Source organism: Culex pipiens, chromosome 1 (assembly GCF_016801865.2).
Source record: "Culex pipiens pallens isolate TS chromosome 1, TS_CPP_V2, whole genome shotgun sequence".
NCBI lineage: Eukaryota > Metazoa > Arthropoda > Insecta > Diptera > Culicidae > Culex > Culex pipiens.
In genome coordinates, this window is record NC_068937.1 from 56,535,876 (window position 1) to 56,555,205 (window position 19,330).

The window sequence follows — 19,330 nt, forward strand, 5'->3', positions numbered from 1 at the left end:
TTTGAACACCACTTTAAAAGTTTTAAAACACTTATTTTCAGTTACCTAGTTTTCTTTGTAATTACTCCAAAAGTAAATATGTATGATGTTTTAAAGTATTACCTGATTAGTGAGCTGACCACGGGGACGCGCTGTCTTGTTTTTGCATGCTCATTTTCATTTCTATTGTGTCGCTGTTTGTGTGCTTGGGTGCGTGGTTATTATATATATGTGAAGGGATTTTATTAAATGATCATTATATTGCATTATTATATTCAATTGATTATATAACCACACTATATTTTACACTTAACACATTATACAAAACACATATGAAACTGTAAACAGGAGCGTTTGGTACGGTATGCCCACGCATCCTTCCTCCCCTGTAGATTCTGTGAAATGTGCTCCGTTCACAGAATCTGTCTCTGCGGTTAATGCAACGCAGTATGCCTGGCCGCTTTAATTTATGCAATACATCTTCGGGGTTACTCAAGTGTACTGCAATAATTAATATTGACAAGATAGAACTTGGGGCGTAATCTAACCCCAAGTTCTTCCAGGATGCTTTCTTCGGACTGGCTGCGCTTGTGTTCGATTAGATTAGATTAGATGTTTAAAAGTATTACCCGACTACAAGTTTGAGGATGTCAAAATTCTTAACTTCGAAAAATCATTGAAAGCCCATAAATTTTTGAAAAAAAAAACTAATTCTCTTGCCCGATTAAACTTTGGCATTTATAAACTTTATCGATTAAATTAGAATTAAAAAGAGTTCACACACAATTCATAAAATTAAACCGTTTTTCTTCAAAATCCTAGATTTAAATTTGGGTGCTCTCCCTATGGGACCATCCACAAACCACGTGGACACTTTTTTGTAAATTCCAACCCCCCCCCCCCCTCCCTCGTGGACAATTGTCCATACAAAAAAAAACTTTTTTGTATAGAGCGTGGACAATCGCCATACCCCCCCCCCCTAAAGTGTCCACGTGGTTTATGGATGGTCCCCTATATTATTATTCGAAATGATTTTAATGTCCTACAAACATCCAATCTTTAAAATGGCCTTTTTCAAAATTATGAAAAACCTGAAACCTCTAAAATATTACTATCGAATGACTAGACGATTGCAGTCATCATGCAGTTAACAGTTTGAAGAGATAACAGGCTATTTTCACTTTAACGCCAACATGAAACCAATAGGAATACCGAGCTACGACAAGCTGTTCAAGATTCGTCCTTATCTAAATTTCCTGAAAATTAAACCAGAAAGTATCGACGAAATAACGGAGTCGAAACAAGTTGAAAATCACAGGACGTGCAGGACAGAGTAAAGAGCAATTCCAGTACTTCGAAGTATACAAGGGAAAGAAGGCTGAAGCTCCCAACTCTTTGGGGATTCAGTGGGAACATCTTCGTGAAGTTCACTTTGAATCTCGGAGGAGGAATGATGTACAATTGGTTTTCATAAAACCCGAACCATTTGACGAAACCAAACGCCGAATACCTCTCTAAAATCGTACGATATGTTGAACAAGGTCAAACAGGTCAAACGTTGGTGTACAAAGGACAAACGGTTCAACAAAAAATACTTCTTTCGCATATTCAACCACTCTCTCGATATAAGAAAGAATCCTGTGATGTGCATGTCATTGTTGTGCATACCGAAAGGTGAGGTGGGTTTTGTAAAAGCAATCGCTTTTCTACTATAGTGTGTTCCTCCAAAATTGTATGCAGGCTAGGCACTTGAAGTTCACATCTGTGTTAGGGAAGTGCAAATTTAGTTTGAAATAATTAAAGATATTTTTTTAATCGAATGTATTCGTATGGTGCATAAATTATGCCATTTCGATTTATTTGGTGCACAGCAATCAAGGAAGTTGTTGTCTTCTTATTCCAAAATTTTCAAACTTACGGACCCAATCCTGCAACAATCTGATTGTAAAAATGGTCAAACTTTGTTGTAAATAACATTGAAGACAGTACTTTAGGGAATTAATTAAAAATCTTATCGTTCCCGTAGTTTCAAAGATACTAAAAAGTATGCAACAAACATCTAGGTGCAAAAGCTATGGTTGATGTGTACCGTTAAAAACAATGAAATGAAATAAAAAACATTTTTGAAGCAATTTCAACTGTATTCAGTGTTCACAATGTGTGATTTGAACAAAATGTAATTTATATTTTCATTTGACCTAAATTCGCTGTTATTTTTGTTTTATCATTTAGATCAAACCTCACTTACTTCTTTAAAAGGTCCTTTGTACATAGGAAACCCATAGTGCATTGGTTGATTTTGAAAAAGTAATCTACAAATATTATGGATAATCGATCTAATCGATCATGCTTTCAACATTCTTCAAACTGGCTCCACTTTCCGTTCGCTTGACAAACTGTTTCCACGGTACGCTTGTCCGCGCAGAGAATTTTCAGCTGTTCGTTAAACTGATAGGAACTTCCCGATATTATTTTAGCAGCGGAGCTTATCTTTGGTTTACCGCAAGAAATTTCTGTAAAATAAAAAAAAAATGTTAAAATCATCCTAAAATTCTATCATTCGAACACCTACTCGTACATCTCGCCACTATCGGCGACCACTTGCCGGCGATCGAGCATTTAATTATCGGATGGCCCTGCATCACGTACCCCTCCGAGCAGCGGAACTCGATCTCGTCGTCGTAATAGTACCGCGAATCCACCGAGCTGGCCGCAATTTCCATGCCCGGCAGCAGCGGAGGCTGATCGCACAGAACTCCTTCGCAGAAGCTATCAAAGTAACTCCAGTGGCCTTCCGGCGTACACTCCGTGTATCCGGTGCCCTTCATCGTGAAGCCGGCGTTGCACCCGAACCACACGCGATCCCCGACGTTCAGCGTGTCCGCGCGCTTCCGGAACTTTTCGATGCGCAGATCCAGCGGTCGTAGCTCTAGGGCGGTGCTTTCCACCGACTTGATACGGCTGTCGATGGGCGGATCCGGAACGGCACTCAGGCGACATCGTTGGACCAGCATGCGTTCCACTTCGGCCAGGGCGAGAATCTTCTTTAGGGCGTTCCGTTGGTTCTCCAGTTCTTGTTGGCGGGTGTTTTCTTGGTCCCGCAGGTGAGCTTCGTAGATTGGTTGAACCACGTGTTTGAGCAGGTTCTTAATCTTGTCGTTGATGTTTTCTCGTGAGTTGATGTCCAGGAGCACTTCGTCATCGAAGGTCACTTCGCGATCCATCATTATTATGTCAATGAACAGGCAGATAACAAATCGATACGAATCTTCGATTTGCTTGGGCAGTCGGAGCGCTTTGTCGATAGGTTCAATAGTCCCGTACAGGATGTAGTCTAGAAGATTCCGTGGGTTCAAGTTGGCGTCTGGTTTGGTTGTTTTCGACAAGTATTGCAGAAGCTTAGCGTCCATGTTCTGATAGTCTTCTGAAACCGGTACTTTGAACGCAGTTAGATCAGTGAATATGTTGTACGAATCGTCGGAAGGTTGGCAGATAGGTGATTTTTTATCCGGATCTAATGGACTACAACCGTAGAACAAGTAATCTCTCAGTTGCTTCCAAAAGCGGACGTCTGGTCGACGATTGATCTTGATGATCGTTGGGCCAGTTCGTTCGCTTGTCGGACTCAACTCAGTGCTACTGGACACAACTTCTGTTGACATGCAGACAGGAATCGGTATATCCCAGACTCCAGTATCCAAACATGTTAGTAGATTCTCGCCGTCTAGATAATACCCGTCGTTACACCTGACCTCGACCAGCGTACCCACTGCGTAGTTCTCGTACACCTGATTCAAAACTCCTCGCTCCGAAGCGTAGATTAGCATCGAACCTTCGGTTGCCGTCAAAGCAGGACATTTCACTATACTTATGCACTCCGGCGGAGGACTGGACCAATTACCGTGTATCGTACAGCGGGTCGTTTGATCTCCCAATAGATAGAAACCGTCGTCGCACACGAACCTCGCAACCCCGTTGTAGCTTGACTTGGAGATGATCACCTTGCCGTTGAGAATCGAGCTCAGTGAACCACATCGGATTACTGGAAGAAAAAGCTTGTTTAATACACTTGGACGATTGTCCCTCTCTCAACAACAACTTACACTTGCAAAAGCTGTTGGCATCGCTCCACTTGGAAGTCCGCAAGCATACCGTTTCAGACGGTCCGTGCAGCTTGTAACCCTCGTCACAGCTAAAGTACGCCCGGTTTTCGTAGTAGTTCACGAATCCGTTCTGCAGAGTCAAATTTCTCTCGCAGGCACGGCAAAATTCAGATTTGTGCACCTTCACCGATCCCACAACCTTCGACTTCAAGTCAGTCCACTGGATGAGATCACCCTGGTAGGGTTCACAGCTGTAGTACAGTTCTTTTACCTCGTATCCGGCGAGCGATCGACTCCAGAGATCGAAGTACGCCAACTTCCCCACGAATGATTCCGATTCGCTGAAGCTTCCTCCTAGAGAATCCTGTTCCTGTCCGATCACGAACAATCCGTTGGCTTCAATGACCTTACCGGCGCTCAGATCATGTCCTGTCGTATGCAGCTCGCCATCCAGGTAGATCTCGTACACTCCCTTGTGGCTGGTCCAAGTGAGACAAACAAAGTGCCACGATCCATCGTTTATGTAAGCGTTCGTAACCACGTGATCTCCCGATACGTACAAAGCAAATCCGCTGTAATCGGTGAAGGTGAAGGCGTTGTCGGTCTTGGGAGTAGCGTAAGATACTACCGTCCCGTAGTTGAAGTCATCTTTTGTCTCGATCCACGTGCAAAGTGAGATCTCCGTGAGGTTGCGCTTGGGTCCTGCTACCTTGATGTAGTCGTTGGTTCCGGATTTTTCGAAGGACATGACAAAGTCTGGCGTTGTCAACGTCTCACAGAATGCACCGTAGAAGTAGGGTGCACACTCGCAGCGAACCTTCGTGTACAGCTCGTCACCTTCCAAGTCGCTATGTGCACTGATTCTCGAGTTCATCTCACGTAACTTTACCGGCGTGCATCGTCCATTGTTCCTGCAAGGATTCCGATCGCAGGGATTGTCTATCTCGGTGCAGTTGACACCCTTTAACCCTTTGGGACAAACACATGTGAAGTGAGTGGCGAGTGTGATAGCTTGGCGAACATTGACGCAGATAGCTGCTTCGGGACAGGGTACGTAATCGCAAGGTTTCAAGTGGCAACGCTTGCCCATCTGGCCGGGTGGACATGAGCAGCTGTAACCATCTTCAACTACGGAACATATTCCTCCATTTTCACACGGGTTCGGAGAGCAACAGTTCTTCACCAACTCGCAACGATCTCCTTCGTACGGACCCTGGCATTCACATACGGCATAGCCACCAGACTCAACGCAAGTTCCTCCGTTTAGACATATGTCCGATCTGCACGGATCCAGGTATTGTTCACAGTAAGAACCACCGTAAGGAGGCTGGCAAATACACCGAACCGAGGTAGCGCTCAACGCCACACAAGTCCCAGCGTTGTAGCACGGTGCCGAAGCGCATATTTCCAACTGCTTTTCACAATGGGAACCCGCGAAACCCTCGTCACAGGTACAACTGTACAGGTAGTCACTGACAGGATCCGGAACGCATTGACCGTGCGATCCGCACGCGTTCCGATCCGCTAAACACGGCCGAAGAACCTTCGGGACGCAGTCCGCAATGGAGGTCGAACCACGCGGAGAAATGTGCGTCGGCGGACACTTGTCGCAGCTGATGCGGTTGTACAGGCCTTGGTACTCGCCGGGTTCGCACCGGCGGCAGAAGGGCATCAAACTTTTGTGGTACTTTTGGGCCCGTTCCTTCTTCATTAGCTTCAGCTTGGCGATCGTCCCGGGCGGACACTGGGGCTTACACTCGGTGGAGTGCTTACTGTTGGGCTTCCGCGTTGAGTGATACGGCGGACAGTGGATGCAGTCGGACTGACCGGTTATCTCGTTGTACGTCCCCATCGGACAGGAGACGCACGCGTTGGTGGTGTGGTTGTGGTAGGTACCGCGGGGGCATTGCACTAGAAATGTAAAGAAGCATATTTTTTATTTTTAACTCTTGATACGAACTCGACAACTTATTCTTACCGCATGTCAGCTTTTTGGCCACACTACCATGTGGGCAGCGTATCGTTTCGTCCAACTTCAACACGCTGAGGTCCATGTTGAGTTCGCCAAGGCGCTTTCTCAGCTTCTCGTTGTTATTGATGTTTTGTAGTTCCGCTTTAACTCTCTGAAACAAAATTGAATCTCAGTAAAATCTAGCTTGTCTGGTAGATTTATCAAAAACATACCTTAATATTGTCTGACTTCTTCCCGTCATGCTTCCACATCCCAAGCCTTTTCGACAGCTTTGTGTACACGTTGATCTTGATGGACGCGCGATCGTCCCGCTTGTTGTTCTGCCTTCTACCCTTCGTTTGCCCTTCCGTAGGAGCTTCTCTTTTGACGATCTGATATCGCGTCTTGTCGTCGGGTTCATCAACGCTGTCGCACGCCGGTATGCTCGTAGTTATCTCGCAATCCGCTTGATCGCCGCACAGCTGCTCCTTTAGGTTTGCCTCGAACACGGACGAAACCTCGTCCTTGGCTTCGGCGTCCTCGCACAGCGAAGAAACTTCCGTTCCCAGATTGATGGTGAACACCTCCTCCACCGCTACGGGCCGTTCGATCGCCGTGCACTCCGGAACCGACTGCAGGCCCGTATTCCAGGATGGTTTACGGTTATCGCAGAACAGCGTTACTGAGCTGTCGTCCCGATCGTGGAAGCTGTGCTCAAAGTGGCAGGTCACTTCGCACCACGTGTGTGAAGCGTTTTTCGCGCAGATCGTTTCACCGTTTGGTGGGGACGGAAGGTTGTCACATTTGGATTCCTTTACGGTGACGTTCAGCGTGCATTCGGCCACGTTACCTGAAGTGTCCGACGCTCGGTAGACGACGCTGTAGTTGCCGGCCTCGAGGTATCCGAAGTCAACACTTCGTGTCGTGGTTACGTTTTCGTTGGAGTTGTCGAAAACGCTTGGCTCGTCCCATTCTACAAACGTTTCGTTATCGTTGCTTGCATTCGTTAGGTAGAATATCGGAGGATCGTAGCAGTTCTCGATGACGGGAGCTGTACTATCGACTATCTCAACACTGAAGTTACACTTGGCTTTGTTCTTGAACGAATCAACGGCGACGTACGTGAACAGATGAGTTCCGGCGTACAGCTTGGTTCCCTGCTCCTTGATCGCTGGCTTGGACCAAAACGTAAAGTTGTCTCCTCCGTTGTCGAATACGTACGGCCGGTTCAACCGTTTCACGATCGCGTAGTTGAAGTCGTCGTGCATCGGTAGCGTATAATTGTTCGGGCACATTAGGTGTGGCGGCGTCACGTCTATGCAGCGCGGAGTTTTGGCCTTCTGGGTCCAAACACCATTTCGTTTGCCTGCACAGGATTTAGTGGATGGTCCGCCCTTCAACTCGAACCCAAAGTTGCAAACCAGGGTGCAGTTGGACCCGTGGGCGGACTTTTGCTCCGCACAATCCGTTGGATCGTACTGGCTGAAGGGGATTTTCGGCAGCGGAGAGCAGAGAATCTCTAGAAATAAATGGACGCTATGGCATGGACTTCTTCAAATCACAAAATACTTACGTTTGCACGAGGTTTGTAATCCATCCCACTTGGACAGTGGTAAACAGTTCCTGCTGTTCGATCCCACCAGGTAGAACCCGTGGCCACACTTGAACGTGCAGTCCGTATCGATCGGCATCGGTTCAGTGGCACGATCCACCGAAACACTGTAGTTCATCAGAAATGACTTGTTCCTTGGAGAGTAATCGAAGAACAAATTAAGATCCGGATTTTTGCACACTGCCAGTCCATAATAAGGTATTTTCAAAGCAGGGCATGTTTTTACTGGAAAATATAAGTTAAAAGTTAACAATCTAAGAAGTTTCAACCAATCTCTCAAAACTCACAAACACACTTCGGATCATTCCCAGACCATTCTCCGTTTTCCTGGCACAAACGGATGCTGTCCCCGACCAGCTGGTACCCAGACTGACACCTGGTCCCACATGCCGCGTGCAGCACTTGCCCACACCCGCTCGGATGTTTCACGAAGTAACCATTCTCCGGGGGAGTCAACTCGGGACACGTAATCACCTCACAAAGCCCACTTTCGTCGGCCTTGTATCCGGTTTTGCAGATGCAAGCGCTCGAGTTCATCGCCGGAACGTCCACCGTGATGTGGTTTGCATCGGGACAATTTGTGCACTGGTTTGGACCGTTCCAGAACGTACCATTTGGACACGGATGGCAGGCTCCCCGAAGACCGGAACCAGAAAATCCAGACCTGCAAATGCACGAGTAGTGACCCGTAGTGCTACAGCTGCACGTGGCGTTGGGATCGCAACACTCGCCATCCAAGAATTCCTGATCGTCCATGCACAGCACATCGCACAGGCTTGCATTGACAAAGATGCTCTCACCCGTTTTGTAATCGCTGTGCAGGGCTTTCCGCGCCAGCGTCTCAAAGTGGTCAAAACTGTCCAACAGGTAGCAATGGTCACCCTCGGGGGCACTGGCAATGGCATGCAACTCGGCGTAGTTGCCACTTTGAATGCCAATCGAGTAAATCACAACGTTGTTGTCCTTTTTGAGGCGGCCCGCCAGCGGAATCGGATCGCGCCCGTTCGAAAATCCATCCGTGATGAGAAAGATGATTTTTTTACTATCCAGGCGAGCATTTTTGAAGATTTCTTCGGCTTCTTTGAGCGCGCCGTACGTGTACGTTCCTCCGCCGGAAAAGGCGATCCGTGGGACCTGGTAGTTGAGCAACAAGCACTTGTCGTTGTCCTCAACCGATTGCGAGATTTGGTCAATGTGGCGAAACTGTGAAGGAGAAAGGTCAGTTGAATAGATAAATTTAAATTGTAAATCATAAAATAAGTTGACTACACAACTCACAATTATGGAAGTTGATGTCAGTAAACGCTTCAGTTTCGTATGTATGAAAGATTTGGGCTCTCTGAACACACTCAAATCGATAGAAATGAATTTCGTGTCAAAAATAAAAATCGCAGATTTGGGTATTTTTTTAGCCAACCAGAAACACGTGGGTGCGCTTGGTTGCTTAAGATTATTCAATAGCATTTATACCCGAAATTTAAAATTGTATTTATTGGCAGAAAATTCACTTAAATTTAATTTTTGAGTCAAAAATCAGGAGAGTTGGTTAGAGGAAATTGTCTTGTGTTTGGCAGGTTAAGGATTCGATCTGATTTGTCTCATTAATTTAACCATTTATTTTGCAAAACTGGTGATAAACACTTACCTACTCACGTCCTACTAAGGTATTCATTGCTTGATTTTTGTTCAAAGCCTTTTCAGAAGCATAATTAAACGTCAAAGAACTGATGTGCCAACATTAGGTGATCGATAGAATTTTATGCTGTTCCTCTATTAAGTATTGGCCTGACACAATTTAACATGAAATGAAAATTAATGCATCTTGTTTCAAATTTTCAGCAGAAAATTTAAATTCAAGAGATTTGAATATAACTCCAACTCTGAGCTGATTGATTCCAGTAAGTGAAGAAAAATGTGAACATTTTCAAAATTGTTGAAATTTATTGTCATAGCATTCAATTGTTGCAAAAACACAACTCCTATGCCGTCATAAGCACATTTAAAATGTCAGTCTTCATATAATATTTTTTTCCAAAAACATCATAAAAATTTACAAATGTTTTATTTTTATTTTTAAACAATAATCACTCCTTAAAGTTTTTGTGAGAACGTTTTTCTCTAAACATCGAGTTGATTTACGGGTGCCACGATATCTTGAGTTCGGATGGACCACATTGGCTTAAATTTGGGGTGAAGACTCTCAAGACATATCCCGTGGGCAATGGAATAAATTTTCTCAATTTTATCGCTATTGTGTTGGTTTGAAAAATTTAGTGGAAAATAAAAATGATAGAAATCAAAATGTAGAAAAGGAGGGTTTTCCATACTAATTCTCATTCAAAATTGAAATTCAATGCGCAAAGTGTGGATGCAACCAATCGCTCCCAAATTTCGGGGAGTTTTTTAATTGCCTAAAAGCAACAGAAAAAAACCTGTTCTGAAAAATCGACCATCTCGAGCCACCCTAGTGTGTATGACGAAGGCCGATTTTTTAATTTTGCTTTTTCAAAAAATACAAAAATCAAAAACTATCGATTTTTTAAATATGAAAAACATAAAAAAATATTGTTATATTTTGTTAAAATAAACTTTTCGAAAACCGGCCTGCGTCATGCACACACTTGTTAAACGAATCTTCACCAAAATCGTGGCACCCTCATATTCGGAACAGTTTAAAGATCGGCCAATGTTCAAAAAATCATAGCAAATCGATAATTGAACTTAATGATTCGATTTTACCTTCATCTGAAAGCTTTTCTTGCGATCTTTCGAATGCTGCAAATTGTAACTTTCACATCAAGTTTTTGAAGAAAAATTTTGACCCTTGAAATCCACAAATTCGGAACACTTTTTACCTTACGGATGTAAACAAACTTTGGTTCTCTCCATGAGTACATATTTTTTACAAAATACAAAATAATGACTTCACGCACCGACACCAACAAAATTCAAGCTAAGTAATGTTTTATGAATGGTCTGATGGTGTGAAAATATCAGTTAAATTCAGGTGTTCCACAATTGTTGGTGGCACAATAACAATTGACAGAAAAGATGCATTTGGCATGCTGTTGACAAATTATCACTAAAGTGTTCCGAATTTCTGGGTGTTCCGAATATGTGGGATGACTGTACCTATATCTCGACAATGATACAACCAAATGACTTCATATTTGTCTTGTAAACAGATAAACTGTATATTTTTATGCCCTGAACGCAGATTTAAAAAAATATGTGTGCTCATATCAACCTCTGACGTTTTTGTCGATTTACATGTATAATCCCTTAAATATGATACCCCCTCCGCCCTCCGCCCGTCGTGGACAATTGTCCACACAAAAAAAAATGTATGGATCATGAACAACCCTCCACCCCCCCTTCCCCCCTGAAGCAGGGGTGCCAGGTTGCCAGATAAATCTGGCATTGCCAGATTTTTTGAGCGCCAATTAGAAAAAATAATTTTCTATTTCTTCCTCACATTGTTTTATTGACGTATTTTTTTTTTATTTTGTAAAGCTATAATGTATAAAAAGTTAAAATACACAGTTTTTGAACAAAAAATTACTTATTACTTTGAGAAAAGTGGCTTGCCTGATTTTTTACTCTTCAGATCTAGTAACCCTGCCCTGAAGTGTCCACGTGGTTTATTGATGGTTCCATTTGGGCTATAGAGTTATCTAAGCCCGCTCTCACGCACACTTGCACACCATTTGTTTTGCTGGCAGGTACAAAATTTAACCTCAATCTTTTCCGTGTACGTATACGCAATACATGCGCACGTAGATAACTCTATAGAGTTATCTGAGCCTGAGCTCACGCACACTAGCATACCATTTGTTTTTGCTGGTGGGTACAAATTTTAACCTAAAAACCCTTCGTGTCCGCACAGGCAATACATGCCCACGAAGATAACTCTATTACACTGCCACTAGAGTTATCTACGTGCGCATGTATTGCGTATACGTATACGAAAAAGATTAAGGTTAAATTTTGTACCCGCCAGCAAAACAAATGATGTGCTAGTGTGCGTGACATCGGCCTTAGATAACTCTCTACACTCAACCCCAGCTGGTTGGTCACTTTTTCGTTTGACACTTTTTACCTCGTTGGTCGGTCAAAGTCATACTAAAAGTGATGAACTGTCACTTTTTACATGGCGCTCACACACACTATGAAAACAAACGTTTAATAGTGTGTGTGAACTCCGTATAAAAAGGGTGTCAAAGTAAAAATCGACTCCGTTCGTTTGACAACAGTTGATGTCAAATCATCGGCGTTTGAGTTTACTAAATTTGCACTTATTTTACTGCAATTGTAGGTAGATTTTTGTAGTTTTTTTAATTCACTTACAATTTTTTTCTGCGAGCTAAACGTAACCACCGCAACCCTTGTGTAGTTGTAGCTAACGTTAAAATCCGACAGCAGCTTCTTCACAAATTTGATCTCACTCGCAAAGTTCTGCCGGCCCACGCTCGAGCTAGCGTCGATCAGGAACACAATGTCCACCCGTTTGTTTTTCGTTTTGATCTTCTCCACACTCTTCTTGAACGATCCGCTCAGCCGATCAACCTTGACCTTGATAACAGAGTTCTCCGAGCGCAGAATTTCGTTGCTCGCACTGACGGCGGCGGCGGCTTCGTCTGCAGCTCCACTCGTCTTGAACTTTGGGTCTTCGTCGAGGGTAATGTGACTCATTACTGATAAGCCAGGAGGGGGCAGGTCTTGTGGTGCTGGCGCCGCCGAATCGTCATCGTACTCTTGATAGTCCTCGGAGGTTCCCGCGTTGAGCGTTGTTGTTTTAAAAGTGGGTTCGTCGCTTGTTGATTGCGCAGTCGCCAAGCCGGCCGGCCACGTGCTGCTGAGTAACGCCGTAATCGCCACTAGCAGACAGAGTGGCGTCGGGCCCATGGCTGGAATTTGTGGTGATAGCGATGCTGTTTACATAGACGAAGAAAAATGGGGAGAGTGAGAATGTGGAAGTTGGTTTGGATTTAAAAAAAGAATAAAATATTGTCAGGGTTGTTACGAATAATAGCGGATAATTATGTTGCAAATTTTGCACCTAATTCGACACACAGCCAGAAAATATGCACACCTCAAACATGCACTTATTTAAAAAAAATGAAAAACTGCGACTATTTTCTATAAAGTCACCTAAAAATGGATTTAACTTGAAAACGGTGCACTTTATAAAAATTTGACTAAAGTACTTTTTGAATGCAAATTTGATTTTACATCGAAAAATGAAGTTTACAAATTTGTTCGACCAATGTTTTGATTTTTTGAAAAAATCAGTATATCAGATTTTTTGCACAACCTGAAAATTTCTGAAATTTTGGCATTTTTTTTTTCATTTCTTGATATGTTTTAGAGGACATAAACATATCAAGAAATAAAAAAAAATGGGTTTTTTTGCAAATCAAGTTTTAGTGATCAAAAGTTAAATAAAAAACTAACTTAATCCACCTATGTGGTTGTTGCCTTCCTCACTTTTTACCAACATTTGGTGATATGATGGGTTTGGAAACAAATTCTATCTATCTTTTATATATATACAAAATTTCGACGGTTTTGTTCGAACGAGAATCAATTCAACACGGAACGATCGAGGTGCTCTTTCTTGCGTTGGGTTCGTATGGTAAGTTCGTGAGTGCCAAAAAGTTACAACCGATTCCGGAAAATTTGCAGATTATATGGGAAAGGTTTGAATTAAGTTTTGATCACAGGAGGCTGAATAAGCAAAAAAGCCAAAAACGTCAACAAAAAGCAGAACGAACTTTGTCAGGTAAGGCTTGTTTCTCAATAAAAAAAATACACAAATGTCACTTAAGCGGTCATAACTTGAGACTGAGCGTTGTCTGATCTTCAATGTTTTGGACTCATTGGAAAGGTCTTTTGATGACCTATCCAACGATGGTCTGGATGATGGATCCGGACATAGTTTACATACATTTAAGTGAGATCCGGCTTCAAAAAAGTACATAAATACCACTTAAGTGGTCATAACTCGAGACAGGGTTGCCAGAACTTCAATGTTTTGGACTCGTTGGAAAGGTCTTTTGATAACCTAACCAACGATGGGTCGGGTGATGGGTCTGGATGTAGTTTACATGCATTTATGTGAGATCCGATTCGCAACTCTGACACTTTTTTATACGTAACTTTTGAACTACTTATCGGATCTTCAAACAATTCAATAGTGCAGTATGGGGCACCAAACCGGATCGAATGCAACTTATTTGACTCAAATCGCATCAGCCAGTGCCGAGAAAACTTGGCAAGAATTTTGAGCACCAAGGGGAATACGCACACACATACACACACACACACACAGACATTTGTTCAGTTTTCGATTCTGAGTCGATAGGTATACATGAATATAGGTCTACGAGCTGTTTTTCAAAAGTTCATTTTTCGAGCAGGATTATAGCCTTACCTCAGTGAGGAAGGCAAAATCACCAATTTTTTTTACCGAGTACCATTTTTTCCTGTGTAGTCCGTATCCATTAGCCTGTCCCATTTTGAGGCCATGTCGAGGAATTTCAGGTGCTCACTTCTTAAATGATAGATTATGATGTTAGGAACAATGTTTTCTTAGACAAGAAAAAATTATAAAATACTTTCTCGCACCCCCTAGTCGATTTACTGAAAAAGTCACTTTTTTGAACAAATTTTCTAAAATCGCTTGGAATCAATACAAAAACTGTTTCAATCAGGTGTGTATTTTCTTCAAACGATAGGTTTTTGTCCATAGATTAAAATGCACTATCAATATTGGACCAAAATTTAAGTTTTTGGACTCTCCCAGGCGGATTTGTGTCGAAAAAATCGCATTTTTTCGAAACTTTTTTCAGAAATGTTCATTTAATTTAGGATAGCCTATTTTTCCCAGTGAACCCAATACATGTAGGAAATTTCATGGCGAACATTTTTCCCTCTGAGAAAATGCAATTTCAACACTCCAGAGCCGAGATATTTGAGTTTTAGTGAGGAAAAAAATGCCAATTTTCAAAATTTCTCAGAATTCAGAAGCAAGGCCTACTAATTACACGATGTAGCAAGCATATGTCTCAAAGGTCAGGGTATGCTTTTTTATAGTAATTTTGGCCGGTGAATCCGAATCTGAAATCAAATTTCGTGTAAACAGTGATGTTTTGGAGCTACACCCTTTTGGAATGTTATTTGCGTGTTTAAGAGGCAGTTTTTGTAAATATTGCTCGGTTTGTTCTAGAGGTCGTATCGAGGTGCTCCGATTTGGATGAAACTTTCAGCGTTTGTTTGTCTATACATGAGATGAACTCATGCCAAATATGAGCCCTCTACGACAAAGGGAAGTGGGGTAAAACGGGCATTCGAAAGGTCTTTTGAAGCACTTCAAAATGGGCCATAGACATCCAAGATTTTTTTCTGAAAAAAGTTTCGAAAAAATGCGATTTTTTCGACACAAATCCGCCTGGGAGAGTCCAAAAACTTAAATTTTGGTCCAATATTGATAGTGCATCTTAATCTATGGACTATGGGGTGCGAGAAAGTATTTTATTATTTTTTCTTGTCTAAGGAAACATTGTTCCTAACATCATAATCTATCATTTTAGAAGTGAGCACCTGAAATTCCTCGACATGACCTCAAAATGGGACAGGCTAGTATCCATACCTACAACTTTGCCGAAGACACCAAATCGATCAAAAAATTCCTTCTAAAGATACAGATTTTTGAATTTTCATACATCATTTTTGTATGGACAACTGCCAAATTTGTACGGAAAATTATATGGACCATCTAATGATTCAAAATGGCTTCTTTGGGCATACTAAAGGCACCAAAAAAGTTTCAGCCGGATAAAAAAATACAAAAATCAAAATTGAAGAAAAAGACCGATTTCGTGGAGAATTGCTCAGAGGCTAACTCATTGTGATGTTTCAAGCCACAAACCATTATTAAAATGATTGATTTTAGTTTAAATACATGCATAATTTGCATAATGCTCATACATCGTTTAAATCATTTATTTTGATGTTTTTTGGCAGAGATTGAAGAAAAATAAAATTTCTTCTCCAAGCCAAAATTCTTTAAAAAGATTCAAATGCTCAGGGTGTGCAGATTATAACATTTTCAAGACATGTGTCGTGCGAAATTTTTTTCAACACCTGATAATAGAGCTTTATGACGTTTCGCGTACGCACACTAGCGCACCATTTGATTTTGCTGGCCGGACAAAATTTAACCTCACTTTCTTCTCGTGTACGTACACGCAATACATGCGCACGTAGATATCTCTATTGAAAAAATATATAAAAAATTGAATTACAAGCCATAGTATAAGCGTTTAAAAAAATACACCATTCCAGTTATTTTGTATCATAAGTAGTGTAGTCATAAGGTTAGTGAAATTTCACCATTTCACGGACAGCGTGAAATCCGCGAAATTTGGCTTTTTCCGCGAAATCCCGTGAAATGTTATGTTTGTGTGAAAATGTAATGATTTTTCTCAAAATAATTCAACAAACTCAAAAAGGAATAAAAATAATCTTATGAACTACTGTAGAATTAAGCGAGTGAATATCCTGGTTTAATAGAGCACCGGATTTGAGTGATAGAAATGACAGTTCTCCCATAAGTAGAGTAAGTGAAATTTCACGATTTCGCGGACAGCGTGAAATTCGTGAAATTTGGCTTTTTCCGCGGAATCCCGTGAAATTGTATGTTCAATTACTTATATGGGGTTAGTGAATTTTGACGATTCCGCGGAATAAAATTTATGAATTTTCTCAAATATTTTTTTTTTTCAAATTGCTTCATAATAAATATTTTAACCATAAAGACTATTTAAGTAAATTTTATTAGTCTTCGTTTGATAAGCTTGATATGAACCATTTGAAGAATTATTAAAATTTTCAGTTTCTATAGAAACTAACTAAATTTAGTAATATTTTAATTCGCTGTAGTACAAATTTTACTGCTATTTTATTTAAAATGTATGATTTCAAAAGAAATTGAAAGAATCAAGCTTTGTTTTATTTAAAATAAAATGAAGAGTATTTTTAATCTTTGAACTCACCTTTTTAAAACATTTCAGATTTTTTTCTGAGTCCTGTTTTATTTTAGAAATATTTGATTATTTGTGTGAATAATTCCCTTGAAAGTTAAAAAATACATTTTTTTTGTTTTCTGTTCTTATTTTGAATAAAACTTTCGATTTCGTAACAATTTATAATATTTTTGCCTATGGATTTTAAATTTAGTTTTTTTTTTAAAAGAGAGATGAAAACCTTAAACATTATTTTGAATGGTCTAAATGTTGAAGAAAATTTAAACTATTTTAGTCAGTTTATTGAAGAATAATATATAATGAAGCATAAAAAGTAGTTTCTGTGATTTAAACATAAGATTTTCAGAATTATTTTAACATTTTTCACGTTCCGCGAAATTTGCGAGAAATTCGGTGTTTTGAAATTGAGGTCCCCGTGAAATTTGCTATTTTCGAGCGTGAAAAATCACTAAGCCTAAATTCATAAGTTTTGAAAAAATTAAGATCAGCCGATAAAAAAAATAGCGACATAAAACTTTTTTCGGCACAGTCCAGACTCGATTATCCAAAGCGATTGTCCACGCTCCATAGAAAAAAGATTTGTCATGTGGCAAAAGAATTTTTTTCAGCACGAATCGTAAAAAAGTTCAACTTTTCAGCACCAAAAATAGTACAGAAAGTACTACTTTTCAGCAGAGAAAAGTAGTCCGTTTCGTTTCTCACGAATTACAGGAGAAGTTGACAGTTTCACAGCGAAATTGTTAAAAAAAAATGATTCCAAACTCAGGGGAATGCTATTTGAACTTATTTCAGCTGATTCGTGGTTGCCCCGTTTTTTGGGCGATTTTGCAGGGAAAACCCCACATAATAACCCAAAGAGTACAGTCCAAAGAAAAGATTTTTACTCTGCTACTCTGTGGTAAAACGTTAAAATTAGAACCACGAAGGTTTGATCCTCGGGGCATCTTTTGTTTCCGAACTCATGACTAACAACCCTGCATACTTATCGCATAATCAGAGCATTGAAATTACTATTTAAAAAATACGCACAGTTTGAGTACTACACATAAATAAACGTAATTTTTTTATTATTATTTGGGCCGCATCGAAACTACAGTTCGAATAGGGACAGCTGTTACAGACAGCACAATAATGCTTCATATTCGGAAATGGATTAGCAGAATGGCAATAGATTGCGCTAGTTTTTAACAGAATTCAAATATTAGTAACGCCTTTTAATATTCATGTCGTTTTGTCGTTGGCTTAAGCAAGAATACTTACAACTTTCGGTGTGAATTTCGACTCCTTCTCCTACAAAATGATGTCAGTTGTGATTGTTACATCTGCATAAGTAATTATCTTCAAAAAGCACTTTGCTGTGGCCAAACCGTCGCGCATTTGAAACGTTCAGAACTAGGTCCAATTAATGCTTCAAAATAATGTTTTGAAGTCTATTCGATATTCACTAAATGCTGCGAAAACAACAAATTTCACTCAAATGTTTCCGCAAACGCTCATTCACACATTCCATTCACTAAGAAAAACTTCCGTCTATTCACTACAGCAGAGAGGCGACGCACTGATAAGAAGTTTGTGTTAGCTTCCGTTTTCTATAGAGTAACATTCCTAGTATACTCTACTGTAACACTGAAACGCTTAGAAGAGGAGAGCACTTGGATTGAATGTTTCCCGCTCAACGGTCGGCCGAGTACTGATTGAGATTTTAATGTTGTCTGGTTATGCTGAGACTGGCCTGCTTGAACGGCAAAGAACAAACGGGTGGCGTATCACGTTTTGCCCTTTTTTATGCTAGGGTGTTCCAGAAAGTGGGAGTTGCTTTAATAGCATATTTTTGTTTTTTTTTCTAAATATATTTTAATGAAGTGATATTTTCTGTAAGAAAAAAATAAACCAAATATTTTCATTTGTTTATGTTTCTATTAATATATACGATTTTCTGCTTGCTTTTAAAGAATTACAATAATATAAATCAATGTAATAAGCAAATACATATTTAGTACGTTGTTACATTTTCTTTGTCACTTTCCTTCTACTTCACTCGTTGATCCTGCCTGCCCCTCCTTTTTTGGATTATGAAACTTTGCAGGGTTCCGTGCACTCGTGATTGTTACTCTTTGCTCTGTGAAGGTGGTGTGGTTTGGTTGGTTTTAATCACGAAACTTGCGCTTAACTCGCTGATGCTACACAATTTCTCTCGCTCTGCAATACTTTGTACCATTCATTTTCATTATAGAAATTTCTGTCCTAAGATTTCTAGCTCTTCTTCCATCTCATACACGTGTTTGTTGCTGACTTCTTACAATTTGTTTCACTTTTTTTTTGGAAATAAATTTCAATACAATTTTATCGAGTGCTAGTTGAGTCGAAAAATAATCATGAGGTATCACCGTCGTATAAACTTTTTTCTCCTTTAAATTGGTACCAAATGTAAGTTCATGAGAAGATTAATTATAATGATGAAATTTCAACGGTTGATGCCGATTACCCTTTGAAAACATAAATTAAAATATTTACATTCTGTGTTGCGCCAAAACCAGGTATCATTTTAAATCATATCACAATTTCAAATTCAGAACTAAAAATACCAAAAAAGAACACAATGTGCGATAACAACCACACCTCCTCAACAACAAAAATT

At 40.5% G+C, this 19,330-nt stretch overlaps 1 protein-coding gene across 1 annotated transcript; it reads right to left on the reverse strand.

Annotated features, from left to right (window-relative positions):
* Window positions 1-2,127: 2,127 nt before the first annotated feature.
* LOC120426472 (sushi, von Willebrand factor type A, EGF and pentraxin domain-containing protein 1-like) lies at window positions 2,128-18,381 on the reverse strand. The gene is made up of 9 exons (XM_039591235.2): window positions 17,953-18,381; window positions 11,993-12,576; window positions 7,933-8,848; window positions 7,607-7,870; window positions 6,267-7,552; window positions 6,061-6,205; window positions 4,083-5,993; window positions 2,552-4,021; window positions 2,128-2,492 (listed from the first exon to the last, which is right to left on the reverse strand). Exons 2-9 carry the CDS (start codon window positions 12,548-12,550, stop codon window positions 2,332-2,334), a joined length of 6,711 nt encoding a protein of 2,236 aa, XP_039447169.1. The 5' UTR covers window positions 12,551-12,576; window positions 17,953-18,381; the 3' UTR covers window positions 2,128-2,331.
* Between the last annotated feature and the right edge of the window lie 949 nt (window positions 18,382-19,330).